The 17,661-nt window shown below is 34.7% G+C and overlaps 1 protein-coding gene across 2 annotated transcripts in view; it reads left to right on the top strand.

Moving 5' to 3' along the window:
* The first annotated feature begins 395 nt into the window (after positions 1–395).
* Positions 396–17,661, top strand: part of LOC149842556 (uncharacterized) — a 34,166-nt gene continuing 16,900 nt past the window's right edge. For both annotated transcript variants that reach the window (XM_089999276.1, XM_089999277.1), the window contains exons 1-5: positions 396–714; positions 1,804–1,856; positions 8,607–8,666; positions 8,770–8,847; positions 15,405–15,534. In XM_089999276.1, the coding sequence (XP_089855402.1) occupies positions 423–714; positions 1,804–1,856; positions 8,607–8,666; positions 8,770–8,847; positions 15,405–15,534 (613 nt within the window). In that variant the 5' untranslated portion in view covers positions 396–422. The remainder of the gene's footprint in view (positions 715–1,803; positions 1,857–8,606; positions 8,667–8,769; positions 8,848–15,404; positions 15,535–17,661) is intronic.

The following is a 17,661-nucleotide window of genomic DNA, read 5'->3' as shown; positions in this document are numbered from 1 at the left end:
TAGTCAAGACTCTACCTAAGTTATGCTTATAGTTTTGCTAAGTTACGTTTAGGGTTACCTAAGCTAGTCAAAAGATTACTAAAGGTGATCCATGTCAAGTTGCTTGGTCTCACTTAATACAGGGCATGAGTCAACATCCACGATTAGGCAAAATCTAGTTTATATCATGAGAGCGAAGTTGCATGAATACCCATTGTACTAAATACCCATAATACGTCTAATTCATGAATGTACCTGGTTCAAGCTAGGTTGCCATAAGTTTCCAACACGTGAGTTGTGACAATCTAAACCAAACCACGAATCGGGCTTGAAGACGAGCCCAAGCATGATAGCGTCGGTTTCATATCAGATCCAATATCCAACCTACAGGCAAAGTGAAAACCCAGAAAAAAAAATATTCGTTGGTTATCCATCTCTCTCTCATGGCTGCCACTGCTGTCTTCTCCTCTCCTCGCGTCTGCCTCTGCTGCCATGGACTTTCCATCATCAGCAAGACTTCCTCGATCTCCACCCATCTTCTTCCTATCTCTCGCATCGGAACCGAGCGCCCGTTCCCGCGACTCTCCGCGAAGGCTCGCCTTGAGCCCACCGCAGCGGGTGCGGAGGAGAAGGACGAGTCAGAATTCACCCTCCTCGCCGCATTGACGACCCCCCACAATGAGATCGTAATCCTTGACAACTCCGATGCCAGGATTTTGCTACTTGACCCTTCACGTAAGCATCGGCCTAATTCTCTCTCTCTCTCTCATGCGGTCTTAGTACCATTTTAGAATGGTGGTGGTGCTGTTTTTCTCCATCGTGGTTGTCTATTGGTATCATATTAGAATGGTAGTGTTGTTATTTTTACATTGTGGTTGACATATTACAACGGTGCTGCTGCTGTTTTTTCGTTTTTCCCTTTCTGGCTTGTCATTTCACATTTTTCTTTCTAGCATTCTTTTTTTTTTTGGAGAGGGGAGGAGGGAGTAGTTTTTTTCTATGGTTATTGGTCCCATTGCTTCTTTTGGTGGTGAAGTGTTTCTCTGGGGCCACTGAAGGAAGAGGAATTTCCTGATTTAGTTCTGAATTTTGAATGTGATTTCCTCTTGTGAACAGAAAATTGGAATGCAACTTTCCGTCTTACATCGGCTAACTGGCTAATCGTATGGATGACCAATTTTAGAATTTCATGGTCTTCTTTGTAGTTCGGTTTTGTCGTGAAACAGTTGTTTGTGTGCCATTTTAGCTGCCTAAACTGGAAACTATGTGGAAGCAATATGGACTACATTGGGTAGGATGGGTTTTCAACTTCTTAGCTTATGTTCTTGTTGGTCAACGTTTCTGAATACTGAAACGTAGAGAGCATTGATAATTTGTGGAGCACAAAGTTGAAAGAGACGATGTTCCACGTTATGTCATGATTAAAACTGTTTGTTTCATGAAAAATAAAGTTAATTATGCAGCCGTGCGGCCTATAATGGCGTGTGCACAAGTAAAAATAGAGTTAGAGAGTCTGTGATTACATCTCTGCATGTGTTGGTTAAATGGAAGAGAATTAAGTTATTGCATTTTGCTCAATATGTTCTACTACCACTTAAATAATGTGCCAATTGACATTATGGATAAATTAAATGCAATTCCACAGTGACACCTAAGCATTCTATTCCTCTTGTTCTGATATGATAATTAAGATTGTGTCACTTTTGGATTATATTCTGTTGTTTGTATCTTTCATTGTGCTTTTCTGTACAAAGGTGTACCTTTTGTTTGAATTTGATAATTTCTGCTATGATTATGATCCTATCTCAAAATGCTTTCATGCAGATAGCATTCATAGCATGTACATGAAAGGAAAAAAATGGACAGGTTCATATTGGGTATGGAAGGCTTCTGTTATCTTGAATGGCTTCATCATTTTGCTCTGGAAGTATGCATTTTTTTGTCTGACACAGACATTTTCCTATTCATGTTGTTGTGCTCTTACTAATTTTTTAGTAATTTGAAATGTCTATTTTTCACTTGGTACATTGATTAGTTATCATGACAAATGCCATATTTGCTATCGGGTGCATTTGAGATACGAGGATCTTAGATTCATGTATTTCTGGACCTATTTCTAGTCCAACTTCTCGCAAAGAAATGTGGGGATCCAATACAATGTTTGAACAACCTAACTTTGGTGTGGACCCCATGCCAAGTCCAATCCCTCGGATCTCAACATTGTTCTTTTTTTCCCTCATATTGCTTACATTGTATGATGTTCTTTTGCCATTATCTTGGGTATTTTCATCTCCAACTTGTTTCATATTTTAGGTTTTCTTCTTTTCAGTCATTGCCAATATTTCTTTGTTTCTGCTATAGATGTATTGTTTAGGAAATTGTAATGACCCCAACTTATTCTCGTAAAAAGTGAACATTTTTTTTAAAACAATTGCGAAAACCAAACCCAAGGATCCGGGGTCTTACAGATTTAATAAATACCAAACCATAAGAGATAGTGCATTGAATCAACAAAGGAATAATCAACTTTATTAATCAAATAAATGTCATATAGCTGAAATAAATAAACAGTCTATCACAAGGAACTACTCTATCAAGAACTCAGAAGATGTTACGCAAAACTCGCAGGCTCCATAAAGCAAGTCACCCCATCACTGTGTACCCGGTTTTGAAAAACAGTCTTGAAAATAGGATAAGAACCAAAGTCCTTTGTACGAATTCTTCTAAAAATCCAAACAAAAAGGAAATAGCATAAACCAATTTTTTGCATAGTTTCAGAGGAATATAATAACAACAATTTCATAATCAACTTATCATTCAAGCATTTAAAACAGTATCATGCAATAACCAATATCATGCGAAACATAATAAGTATGAATGTATGAACTAATGTAGAACAATAAAGATGCATGATTCAATGCACATTCATGAATAACTTATTAAGTTATTATCAGAGTTACCTTTGTATGCATGTCCCTATTAAATGCACATAATTTTTGTTTTCACTTTTCTTTAAACTCGCGGATACTCAAAACAGGTATAACAATTCTCAAATTCCAAGTTAGGTTCCCAGTGGTAGCTTAACACACAATTTGTATTTTATTAATGGGTTTCACACTTGTTCATCGATCGATATCAGGAATCCTCACATTCCATCGGAACATTAGGAATCTTCACCTAATGCCAGAACATCAATGAAAATCCTTAACCATCGACGCTACTTTCTTAGTATACCAAAACTACAGTTGAATCAAACACCACCACCCCTAGGCAAAGTCGCTGAAATCTCCCTAAAACTATGGCTGGGAGGTGAATTACCACATCGGGTTCAGGAGCACAATCACACATAGAGTTTTAGTATCCTTACGGTCTCTCATGACCGCTATCCAAGATTCTCACACTTTAAAAGGGATATCAAGCAAGAGATTAATTATACTACTTGGTCTCTTTTACCGTTTTAAAATAAATTTCAAGTTCTTTACACGAGAACCGTTTTGCAAATCCACATGCAAAACCCAACTCGGGCCCGGGCTCATCACATTTTAACAGTGAAATTAATTTTGAAAAGCCAATTATTCCATAAACAAATTTTGCAATGCATAAAACAATTTTAAAGCAACACATGCTCCTAGCCCACCTGGCCTGTGGTGGTTCACACCTGACTATATAAGCATCTTAAGTGATATATGCATCTTATGCAAAATTTTTAGTGAACATGCACACACTTGTTCAAAATATGTCCACAATGCACATTCAATCACACAACAAGAATGCACATAAAACCAAATTTCATACGCATGCGAACAAATGCTTGCACTATAACATGATCTAATTCATGCATAAACTCCAAACATGCACATTATCACATTTATGCAAACATCAAATAAATTTCAGAATTTTCATGCGTATGGCATGCATATTTACATTATAATAATTGAATGTATAACATGCACAAATAAATCCAAAACATGTAGATGGCACCCAACGGTCTATATGATTCAAATCCGAAAATAACTACACTGTTCAGAAAAGATAACATGCCAACCTAGTTCACGTGCATGGCTGTGCACAATGAAATCTGATTCATGTGCAAACCGTGAACACACACACACACACACACACATATATATGTATATGTATATGTATGTATGTATGTATTCTGTATCATCCAGCACTATGACCTGCAGTAAGCCACAGGTCACTGCTGTGCTAAAGCAAGCAACAGCATGTTGCCCGCAACATGCTGAACATGCTGTGTTGCCAAAAGTGCACATTAATGTGCTGTGAACAGTACTATGTGGCTGCACAAAAGAGGGCAGCACTGCTGCTCATAACAGCTCACCAAAAGCAGCTGAAAATAGGCCGCATCCATCAGAATTATAGGCAGTTCATTGTAACATCATCACACATATTTTTTTTTATAAGGTGAAATCAATGTTGATGACAGTCACATATATCTGAAAAAAATCAAGTTGCTAAACAGTCTGCAACTTTTGAACATGTTCATATATGCTGCCAATAAAAAAACAAGCCTATACAGGTCCGATGACAGCCAACACTTGAGCAAAATATTCAGTTTTGAAAACCGTCATCAGGACCTGCTCATACTAATCTAATAACAGCCTTCATAGCAACATATATATACAATTCCGATGGTGGACAGCCTACAACATAAAATGAACAGTTTTGACAGCAATACAGATTCTTATTCTTAACGACAAAACCTTTTGATATACTTAACAACAAAACATTTTTTATATACTTAACAGCAAAACAGTTTGGTATGCATAACAACAAAACAGATTTTTGTATGCATAACAGCAAAAACAGTTTGATATGCATAATCAGCAAAACAGTTTGATATAACATGAATTCAAACTGATAACAGTCAGCCAATAATATGACAAAAAAAATATGCTCAACACAGTCCACGGTAAGGCATGTAAAAATCTGGTTATCAGCCCAACAATAATGAGTTTAATAACAGTCCATAGTATAGTCTATCAAGTCTAATTGTCAGTCAATAATATGACAAAAACTAATGAGTTCAGCAACAACTTGATAGCTTCTCAAAAAGAAAGGCTTTACAACAGCCAACATAGCGACATCCAGAAACTGTTTTGATGCCAATCTGAACGACAACATCAAGACAGTCATGATGTCACACAGCATACATCAAAATCGTGTATAGGTAAGAAATCACATCATGTACTTGATTAAAATCAACCAATACAGTCCGAACTCACAAATCGGCAGAGCAATATATATATATATATATATATATATACACATATCCAGCATAAAAAGAATTAGATGTAGGAAAGCAATAGCATATACGTAAACCCAAGAATACTTAATGTTAAACCCATGATTAAACATAAAAATCGTTGGTAAGATTACTTCAACCAAGGATATACAAAACCGTGAATCAAAACATAGGTTTAAACCTGCTTTTAGAAATCAGATTTGGTTTTCCCCTTAAAAATTTTACATGAATCGGATTTAAACCCGTTTTCCCCGTTCGAACCTAGAGAGGAACCCGTAGCTTATTTTGGAAGTGAAAATAGGCCGAAAAAATCATCGGATTCGTATTCTTCTTTCCTTCTCTTTTTTTTTCTTTCTTTCTCTTCTCTTCTCTCTCTCACAAGTTGGGCTCCCTCTCTCTCTAAAATATCAATTCTAGAGAGGGGGAAATCCAGCCCCTCTTATATCTAGTTTCTAGAATATTTTATTTTTCTTATTTTTCTCTTTTTTTTACCTCTAAAAGATTCCTCTAGAGTTCTCTATCCTATAGAGGGTAGAGTTCTAACTCTATCTCTCTAACCTCTCCTTTTTATCTCTTATTATTTTATTGTTTTTATATTAATTAATTAGAAGTTTATCTATAGGGTGACATCCCTCTAGAGAACTTATCTAGGTAGAGTTCTACTTCATGTAGAACTCCACCTTATCTAAATAAATAAATTTTGAAATTTAATTAATTATTATATTTAATTAATTATTTAATATTTAATTATTAAATAATTAATTTTAAAAATATTCCAGAGGGTGTCGCCCCCTTCTGGAAGTCCTCTCATAATAGAATCCTTACTCAATTTAACCTTTAAATTAAATTTAAAGTTTTAAATTGGTTATACTTGGATTTCAGATTCGAATTTGGATTTGGATCCAGATCCAAGATTCAAATCCATATCTAAACTTCATATAGATCCAACCTAGACCAAATCCTAGTTAATATGGGTCCTAGTCTGGGTCCAGATCCATATCAACTTGGATCAAACAGATTGGATCCGGTTCGATCCAATCCAGAAAAAATTTAAAAATACAGGCTAGTCATTTTTTAAAAAATGCGATTTTCGGGCCAACCGTAACCCGATTTTTGAATAACAGAATACCAATGTTCTCAGAATTATGAGACACATCTAACAATATACTTACCTTATTTTGGCTCCGAATTTTGCCTGAATTTAACCTGAATTTCGCTTGATTTTTGCTTTATTTTAAACGTTAAAAATGAAAAGTTTTACAAATATTAATCGTCACAACTAGGTCTTGTCAGTGGGCCCTGGGCTACGCCCAGACCTAGCTGCCGTCACCTACTTTCAAGGTTATTTTGCATGATTTTTATCGATCTCATAAAATACTTAGCCAAAATTTCACAGTTTTCAAATTTAAAAACCATATAAACACACACGATATTACAAAAATGATATTAGCAAATGGGATGCTTGATGTTCCCACTTGTCCAACCACCCCCACCTCCTTGGGTTAGAAGCGGTTTGCTTTCATTCTGCTTTTATTTTGCTTGTATATTGTTCTTTGTTATTGTGCTTTTATTGTTGTCACTTATAAGTGGCATTTTATGTAGTTCATTTCTCAATTTCTATTTATTTGGGCTTGCCACTTATAGGTAGTGGAGTTGTAATTCTTTAATATTGTAATTTTGTGGTGTACTTCAAAAATTAGTGTTTTAATCAAGATTGTAAGTATTGTATCGTTACCCGTATTGGTCGGGCCCAAAGTAACATTGTATCGTATTGTAAATGTATCATAAATTTTTAATAAAAAGTTTCCGAAAAATCTAAAAAAAGAAAAAAAAGAAAAAATTAGCAAAAATTCTAAAAAAATCATAAAAGATGAAATAATGATGAATTGCACAAAATACAACCATAAAATCACATTTATGTCTTTTTGAGCTATATATGACATCATCAAACATCAACTAATATAGAATCATAGATAATATTGCATGTATATCTCACAAGAACAATGCCACAAGACTCATACTTTCATATTACATAAACATAAACAAAATAACCAAGTTTATGAAATACGATTAAAAAAACAAGATACATATCGTACAATATCGTACGATATGGTATGATACAGGGGTGTATCGTGCGATACACCCAATACAAGTACGATACACAACCGTATCGAGATAGGGGTGTGTATTGTATCATTTTCCCCCAAAGTAACGATACGTATCATACGATACGGTACGATACTTACAACACTGATTTTAATTTTATAAATAGGAAACTAATCGTGTAGCCCCTTAACATAGAACAACTTTAAGAGTCACTTCTCCAAAAAGATGGTCCTACATTTTCATAGAAATAGTGCTACTATCTGAATTTGAAACAAAAGATGTTATATTAGTGCATGGTCTGTCTTAAAGCTGTCCATTGTCATTTCTCATGGAAGAATGCAGTCAATTGTTTGATAAATAGTCTTGGCTTTCCATGTCTTTAACATCTTCCTGCTGCCCCGGAGAATGTTCACTCTCTCTATGCAGGTTAGCTAGGCCACCATTAGTTAGATCTACTGCAGCGGTATGCTTGCTTTTAATGTTTTCAAGTTCAAGCCACTTCATGTCACATATATCTGATGGTGAACATTAAAATCTTAAAGCGAAATGCAAATCCCTGAGAATCATACATTTTCCTAGTTTCTTGCTGAGTAATTTATAATTGTGAAAGCTTTTTCAAAGCTTTTGTTATTTTTTGCTTGTTTATACCTATACTTTTGCACATATGTCTCACTTTAAGGGGTTGAAATATCTGTTGGATACTGGAATATTTCCAGAGTTATCAGAAGCTTCTTAGATAGGTAAAAAGCCCGCTTCTCGGAAACTCGCTTCGTAAGCGCGATACTCCTCGCTTCCAAAACTTGATGGGAATCTCGATTCTCCCACGCTTCTTCTATGCTTTCCACACGCTTCATCTATTTTTCTTATATGTTTTCTCACTCTATTTTTCATGTTTTTTATGTGTTTCCTCACGCTTCTTACTTACTTCCATGTGCTTTCTCTAAATTGGCAGTCATCATTTTTGGATTTTGTTAAAAATTTAATTCTTACACTAAAAACTCATGAAATTTAAGAATAGTCACTTTTATTTTAGTTTTTATTTGTGTTCCACTTCTATTTCCATTCAATTCTTATATTGTTTTTTTTTATTTCTCGCTTCCTGCTTCCTATACATTTTAAAATGCATCGCTTCTTGCTTCCGCTTCCCGTATCATTTCCCGCTTTCGATTCCTAGTGTGACAACCTTAAATATGTCCCACTATATTGTGGATGATAGTCAAAATTATTTTAACTGTGTTCTTTTTATATAATTCAGGATGAGTTTGCCAGCCTTCCAGCTGTTGTGCCTTCAGGTCCTATCGCTATGTTGGGTTTGGTAACTTACGGTCTCTCCTGCTTGTTACTTGTTGACAGGAATTCATGTACTTTAATATGATTGTATGCAGATTTTATTGAACTATAAATTAATCTATCTCTAGGGTGGTGGGACTGCAGCTCACTTGATGCTTGATTTTTGGCCTTCATTGGAGCTTCATGGTTGGGAGATTGATGGAATTGTAAGAAATTCTCAAATGTTGAAATACTTAGTTGCATCCTTATTTTCTTGTAATTTTATTTTGCTTTGCATGAAATCAGGTTCTAATCCCATAGAGATGTTAAATCCTTCTCTGTAATTTTGAATTCAATGTGATAATCAGATTATAATATCATGAATAACAATACCTGATCTATCAAATCAATTCATCATCAAGAATTGAGTCGTATAACATTTATTGTGAGCATGCCTATAGAGTTCTTGACTGGGATTCCATCTTCCAACACCTGTTCCTCAATATATGCAGAATATTCTGATAAATGGTATTTTCCCCAGCATTTTCTGGGGTTTAATGCAGGACAAAAATGAAGAGTATCATAGCATTTGGATTGAAAGAATAAATGCATATCATTTTTCTATCCAATAAGCCTCAGTAAATCACTTCATTGACTACTAACCTTTTCCAGAAACTGTGAATATCAATTATTTTCCGTCAAACAGGATATTCATGCCCATCAAAAAGCCAATTTAAAAATTACTTGAATCTTGAATAACTCCTTTATGGGTTTCAGTTATGATGGTCCACAGAGTTTCAATTTACCAACTACTAGTAGCTCTTTTATCACTTTCTTTCTCAATTCAATCAAATCACCCCTATTTGTTCATTGATATTCCATTGTTTGCAAATTTCTACCTTCATATCTGCATGTAAACCATGTAACATGGGTACCTCAAAATGACCAGCATGCCTGTGTCGATGCTGATACTTTTGGGTGAAGCTGGATACTCATAAAAAAATACTATGCAATGTATAAACATACATTGTTTATATCTATAAATACTTTATACTTTTCTGCATTTTTTATATTTTAGAAGAGCTCCAATTTGTGATAGATATGTATATTTATTTATTTAGATCAGACCTTCAGTTGCGGTCTACGTGTTTGGTTTAGTAAGTATTAGCCCTTGGATCATTTTTTCTGACTTACGTGGGATTTTTTGGATATTGAAAACTCAATGGCCTACAATGTATCAATAAAAAATTGTATTTTTACATTGAAAAAATGCAATCCAAATGTCAGTTCTCTCTCTCTCTTTATATATATATATATATATATATATATATATATATATATATATATATATATATATATATATTCTGTGGACAACATGCACAACCCAGACTGCACCTCTTGCACCCTTCTTTTGGAAAACAGCAGTGTCGTACTGGCCATAACCATGTTGTACCACATACCAACACCTGTACCTATGTGAATAGTTGAGACATGACAAAAGAGAATCATCACTAGTGTTACCAGTCACATGCAATATCGCCCCACTTGTGAAGAATAAAAAAATAATCAATAAATAAATAAACAAACAAATATATTAGTTCGTTCACAAACACCTGAAATTCTAGGCATTTAGATCATTGTTGTTATTGTGCAAAATTTCTAGTGCAACCTGATTTACTTTTTTCATTCAATGAACATTCTTTATATTTTGGCACTTACAACTTGATCACATTAAAGGTAGTTCCACCAGAAAGCATTTTCAGGGAAAGTCTCAAAGTCTTTGATCCCTATCCAGCCTATGATGAGTGGCTCATTGAGGATTAGAGCTAGTAGAGTAAATCACTCTTTGTGAGGACATTCTTGCACAAGTAGTAGTCCTATGAACAACTTTTGGTATCAAGTTTCAGTAGTAATGTTGGCCCAAACCTTGAAATATCTTCCACTCGACTCCTTTGCAATTTGTATCAGTTTCAATCTACTCGGTTCTTTTAGTACCACACCATTTTTGGTGAAAACTGTGAAAATGTCTTCAAAGAGACTATATGCACAAGAACACTAAGTTCTCAATGTGTGATGTATGCACAAAGGCACAAGAAGAACACTTGGAACAAGTGTGCACAAAGGCACAACACATACAAGAGATCACAAATGCACAAAGACAGAAATAATATAGGATCTTTTATTAAAGAGGAGAGAGCTTTTGCTAAAAGCTTAAAAGTTACAAAAGGGTATGACCCCTATTTCTACACACATAAATGGAGGCCTTGGAGGGGCTCCATATAGACGTTGGAGCCCCTCCAACGGTCACAATTATGACCGCTGGAGGGGCCCAACATCTATATAGTGGCCCCCCCAATGTCTGAAAAAGAAAGGAATTAAAAATTAAAAAATAAAAAAAATAAAAGAAGAAAAATTGCAAGCATATTCAAAGGAGAATGTGCTTAAAATAGGAAATGACAGTTTTACCCTTATAAGGTATTACAAGAAGTATATATAATATATATGTATATCTATATATATACATATATATCATACATATATATCATATATATATATGATATATATATATATATATATATATATATATATATATATATATATATATATTACATTTTAACATCCCCCCTCAAACTTATGGTGTGATGACTGAAAGTTTGCCAAAAAGAAAATTGAATCTAGAGGAACAGAGCGCCTTAGTAAAAAAGTAAGCCAGTTGATATTCTGATGTCACATAAGGAAGATCAATGACTTTCTTCAGGTATTTTTCTCTAACATAGTGGTAATCTATCTCGATATGCTTCGTGCGCTCATGAAATGTGTGATTCTTTGCAATGTATATTGCACTTTTGTTGTTACAACACAATTTTGTAGGTCCTTGAACACGAACCTCCATATCTTTCAGCAATTGCCGAATCTATACAATTTTCATGGTTGTAGTTGCCATGGCTCGGTACTCAGCCTCGGTAGAAGACAGGGACACCTTTTATTGTTTCTTGCATCTCGAAGAAATCAATGATTCGCCTAAAAAGGCATAAAAAACAGCGGTGAAGTGACGGTTATTTGGGTCACCTCCCCAATCAGAGTCAATATACGCAATTAAATTTAAATCAGAGGATGAAGATAAAAATACTCTCTTATTTATGGTCGCCTTTATATATCTGATAATTCAAAGAATGACACCTATATCAATCGATGTACGGGCATGCTGAAATTGACTTTTAACATGAACTGCATAAGAGATTTCTGGCCTGGTAATATTAAGATACATCAATGATCCAACGAGTTGCCTGTAAGGAGTAGGATCTTTTAAAAGAATCCCATCATTAATCTTCATTCTTGTTCCTACCACTTCAGAAGTTTCACATATTTTATCATCTGTAATGCCTGACCTGTCAATAACCTCACAAGCAAATTTAATTTGAGACAAAAAATAACCCTTGTGAGAATAGACAACTTCAATGCCTAAAAAATATGTCAGAAAACTTAAGTCCGACATTTCAAATTTTTCTGTTAATATAGACTTGCTTCTTCAAAAAATTTATGTTCCACATATGAATGAATAGCACTAAGACATGCTCTATGTTTAGGTGAGAAGGATAAGGATTCATAGGATATAAATCTAGAAGGATTTCTCCTAGTTCTCTCGGTTCTACGAGGATTGTTTATTGAGGAAGGTTTATTAGATTCACTATATTTTTCAATTGCGCTTTTAAAAGTGCTTCTATCTCTATGTGTATATGTAATTGGTTCACTAGATATTCCTTTTTCGCTAGTGTGCTGAAGAAGTGGAAAATGCTCACTCTCTTGAATATCATTAGGAGTATCAAATATCATTTCATCATCACTAGAAATATCCTTATTTCTAGACAATAATTCAATCAAGAAGGAATAATCATCATTATCCTCATGGGGTTTATGTTCTTCAAAACCACTTAAGTTTTCTAATAATGTTACATTTCTAGAAATATATAGTTTATCATTTTTGACATCATAACACCTACATCCTTTTTGTGTTTCCGAATATCAAGGAATGCATAAGAAATGACTTTGGGTGAAAGTTTATCATTTTTGTCGGTAAGAACAAAACATTTGCATCCAAAATCGAGTTTCTTTTGATACAAAATTTCAAAAGGTGATATTTTATTTAAGTTCTTTGAAGGAAAACGATTTATAAGATAGACGGATGCAAGCGCAGCCTCGGCCCAAAATCTTTTAGGAATTTTTTGAGAGATAAGTAAAGTCCTAGTGGTTTCAACTATATGTCTATGTTTTCTTTCGGCTAAGCCATTTTGTTGGGGTGTTTTGGGGCATGATTTTTGATGAATCATTCCATTAGTTTCAAGATAATTTTTAAAATCATTTGAGAGATATTCTCTTTCGGAATCGGTCATAAGAATTTTTAATTTACCATTAAATTTATTTTTTATCTTCATGTGATATGTCTTAAACGTCAAAAAAACCTCATATTTATGCTTAAGAAAGTATATCCAACAAAATCTAGAATAATCATCAACAAAAATAAAAGTAAGAAAATCCTTCTTTAGATATAATGGGTGCCGGTCTCCATACATCCGAATGCACAATTTCAAAGGGTTTGGTTGAAAACATAGTTCTTTGTCCAAAAGGTAAGCTTCTCTTTTTTTCAAGAATGCAGTAAGTTGTCTTTACATAGATCTTTAGCAAAATGCAAATAAGAAAGCTTGACAATATTGGGATGCCTAAGACGCTTATGCCAAACATTTATATCTTTATGTTGGGTAATGTTACAAAAATAGTGTTTTGGAATTTGGAGAAACTTCATGTAATATAGATCTCCTTTTCTAGAGCCTTCCCTAATAAACTTCCCGAACCGTCGATCTTATATTCAACATTTATTTGATGAGAATTTGATATTACACCCATGGTCCGATAGTTGAGAGATCGAAAGCAAATTTAAATTTAACTTAGGAATGAATCTAACTTTAGGAATAAAAAAACCTTGTTTTTCAAAATTTTCAATTTTTTTAATTTCAAGAGAAGCACCATCCTCGATTGAGACAAAAGAAGGAGATAAATTTTTTGTGTATTCGGAAATGACTAAAATATTTGGAGTCATATGAAAAGAGACACCTGAATTTAAAAGCCAAAGAATCTTACCGAGAGGAGAGAAGGTTGACATCACGGCCCTGAATACAGATCTCTTGAGAAGAGGTTATAGAGCTTCCATGATTTGACTTAGAGACAACGTTCCATTGTTGGAGGTAGATGAACCCTCATCCTTATGTGGTTGAAATGTTGTTGACATAGCCACCATCTTCTTCCATTTAGGACACACCGGTTTAATATGTCTCAGTTCTTTGCAAAAAGAACATATAGTTTTACTATAGTCTCTTCCTTGGTACCTTCCATTTTGGCCACCATTTTCTCGTGCTCCTTGATTTTGATTTTGGAATTTATTAAAATGAGGGGGTTAGTATGTTTTTACATTATTCCCCGGTCTAGAGACGAGATAGGCCCCTTCATTTTCATCTTTAGAAAAAAAGACCAACACTTTGATTGGTTTTGTTCATTCCCAATCTAGTTTCTTCTCCACTTAATTTAGTAATATATATGATTGGTTTTGTTCATTCCCAATCTAGATTACATATGAAACATCATCATTCAATCTTTCCAATTAAAGAATTTGATTGGACTACCATGACTAAGTGATTTATTCTTTTGCATACTCCAGTTGATACCCTTCACTTCCTTTTCCAAGAAATGATCTTTTCATTGAAGCCTTTTTTCAATTGAAATCTGCAAAAAAGGAGGTCACCTGATATTACATCTATCTCCTTCCTGTTTTCTCAATATTCATTGTAGACTTCATTTATTATTGTTACTGCCTCCAAATTATGTCAATGTTGTTGCATAACAGCTTCAATCTGCAACAATCTGTGTTCCTAACAGATGCTATATGATGTGGGATTTCTATACTTCACTGACTATTTGCACATTCTTTGAGAGAAAGAAAAGGGGGAATAAAAGAAAGGTCTTCCCCTCCCTTAGAAAATTGTGGTCTCTCTCTTTTTCTTCAGCAATTCTTTGGTTGTTGTTATGATGAGTGATGTTGCCAATTCTTACCTCCATGCTGAGTATGTTCTAATGATAAAGAGAGTATTTACCTGCAGGGCCTTCCAGTAAGAAACCAATGCGAAAAATGCTTCAACTGAGCAATTTTAACAAGATATTTCTTACTATTGTGAGAGGGACTGAACTGATTTGAGGGCCAAAGTTTTATAAAAGCTCAAGATGAATGTGCAAAGATTGATTAAAAGAATGACTAGCATACCAATTTTATGGCTGTGGATTTTTCGTGCTTATTATGAGAAGTTTAAAATAGCCCGTGTCAGTGACAAAATAGCTAAGCTGATTCTCAGGTGTCTGTAGACTTAGGTGAGTCAGTCTGAGTAGGTCTGCATGTATGAACTTTAAGCCAGTTTCTGGACATTCGAATATCTAATATGAAACTGTGTTATGCAAAAGTTGAAGTCAAGCATGTGTTGGCATATAATTCTGGTTCCCAATACTGAATAGTCCAACTTTTTTGTGTTTTCATAGTTATACTCCAGTTAAGAGAACTGGTTGAAAGATTTTAGTGAAATTTCATGTTGTTTAGTTTTGATTCCTTTTAAACCTGGAATTGCTGACCAAGGTAATTCGGTATTGTCCTTTGGTGATGCATACTCTTGTCTTCTAAATTGTAAATGCCTTGCAAATGCAGCTCCATGCATGATTGTTATTTCTATAATTGACATCTATGTAGCTGATAGATAAAGCAAGGGAGCATTTTGGCTTGTCTGTCTTAGAGAAGCATAATGAAACTGGTGGAATACTCCATGTTCATATTGGTGATGCACTTTCTCCAGATGCTGCTGTCTCTGATGGATTTGCTGGTAAGTTACTGGAAGACCAAGGTTATCTAATGTCATTTTCTGAAGCAGCATGCATTTGGACAAGAAAATCTACTAGTTATTATACTGAGTGAGTTTATCTTTTTGTTGTGTGTTTTCAGCAATTCGGCACTTCATATTGTAACGCCCCGAAATTTAACCCAAATTTTTAGGGATTTTTTTTTTTCCAAGCGGAAACAACTAATAATTCTCGGGTTAAGCATTTCAGAACGATACAGGAAGGTAAAAGCAAACCACACCATTTATTTCCACTTCAATAATAATAAAATCCAACATCAGAGTTTTCACATTGAGTCTCAAAACAAAAATCTCAATCTGAAAGTAAGCAGAACCGCCAGGGAACAAATAGATCAAGTCTCGGTCAGCGCCTCATCCCGCATCGCTCATAGAACTACTCTTCTCCTGAAAATAATAGAAATTATAGGAATTAGACTACCACGTCTAAGTAGGAAAACTGTAATTATTCTTGCAAGTAGATCATATGTCAAGTGTGATGTGGGTGTCGTGTTTGAATTACAGTCTAAACATAACCACATAAGGATTTCGATGCAATAGCAATCATAGACATATATCTGAATAGAAAGGTAGATTATGTAACAATTATACTTAAGCACAAGAAGCATTTTATGCAACTACAACAATTAAGTAAGGTATTAAGCAATTAAAGCAGAACTTACACTAACATGAACAACATCCATAATATGAATTCAATTAACTAATAAATGCACAATTTAGGATGTCGTTTCATCATAAGCACCGAATATAAAACATGATGGAAGAGTAAGCAATTGTCTCTTTAATGACTCCCATACAGTGATACCTAACTGTTCTAGTTAGTGTTTATCTTTTCTTATCCCGCGGGTACACACGGGCCAAGGCAACCATCACAGAAGAGAATGTCCGGGAGTATATTATTCAGGGTTGTTTTATTAACCCGAACATTCTAACTGTGACTGAAATCCCAAGGGAGCGGCCAGTGACCGAGAGAAACTCCCAAAGGCCAAAACCAAACCAGGATGCATCCCTAACTTCTGCAGGAGAAACAAAGAACTACCACCTAGGACAAATTGGTAGTCTGGGTCCCCCAACTCCGAGGACTGGGGACCAACGAGTCACTTTAGCTCGAAACCAAAAATTATGTCCCCGAAGTTTTGTACCACTTACCCTCTCCAAGGTAAACCTGAATCTGAGTGAGTAAAACTTTTCATTTAGTTAACCTTTCAGGGTGTAGGGGCATTTTTTTTTTCAACCCCAATATTATCACTGTATTAGATTCCCAACCTTAGTCATTTTACCCCAGTGTATGAATTAACCCCATCATTTTCCATATTGTTTTCATAAACTCACTCAGAGTGCTCCGGTGCCTTTAAATCGTTCAAGCACAGAAATTAATATTTAATTTTTCTTACCAGTATAATTAAATCAAATCACGTACCTACATTAGGTACCTAACCCGTATCGCCCATTGAGCAAGGTTTTCCAAACAACCCCCCTCCTACTAGAAAGGGATAACCATGACTTACTTAATCATTTACCTATTTAGGTTATCACTAGATTATTTCCTTTCTATTCACAATGCTCCAAGGAAAGAAATTCACATACTCGGAGTACGGGCAATATACAATATCAATACCTAACATTTCTTTGGTATGTCTTACTCATTTCCTACATGAAGAGATCAAGGAATTATCTTAAGAATTCACACTATCATTGGTGTACTGCTGCTACTCTAAGGTAGAAGTTGGAATGTAAGAGAACTTGCAGTTTTATGTGGAATCTAATAACAAAGACTGTAAAACCCATCCAACTTATTTCAGTAATACAAACACAAGAAAGTTCGTGCACAAAAGAAGTGACAACTAGATATCATTCAGCTAGCATACTGAAATTCTAAAATCCAACATACCAAAGCATAACCTTTTTATGTGTATCACCATACAGGTCAAAAGAAAAAAAAATAAAACTGTAAGCCCATTCTACCTATCTCAGTTACACATCCCAGGAAATTTCAATGTACTAGATCACCCAATTATTACAATGTATATTTTTTTTTTGAATAATTAAGTATAGTATAGCATGCTGGGTTACGCAATAGACCAATAACTCTAA

Source organism: Nuphar pumila, chromosome 3 (genome assembly GCF_984573655.1).
Source record: "Nuphar pumila chromosome 3, dmNupPumi1.hap1.1, whole genome shotgun sequence".
In the NCBI taxonomy this organism is placed as follows: domain Eukaryota; kingdom Viridiplantae; phylum Streptophyta; class Magnoliopsida; order Nymphaeales; family Nymphaeaceae; genus Nuphar; species Nuphar pumila.
The sequence above is the reverse complement of the archived record's forward strand: the minus strand, read 5'-3'. Positions and strand labels throughout refer to the sequence as shown.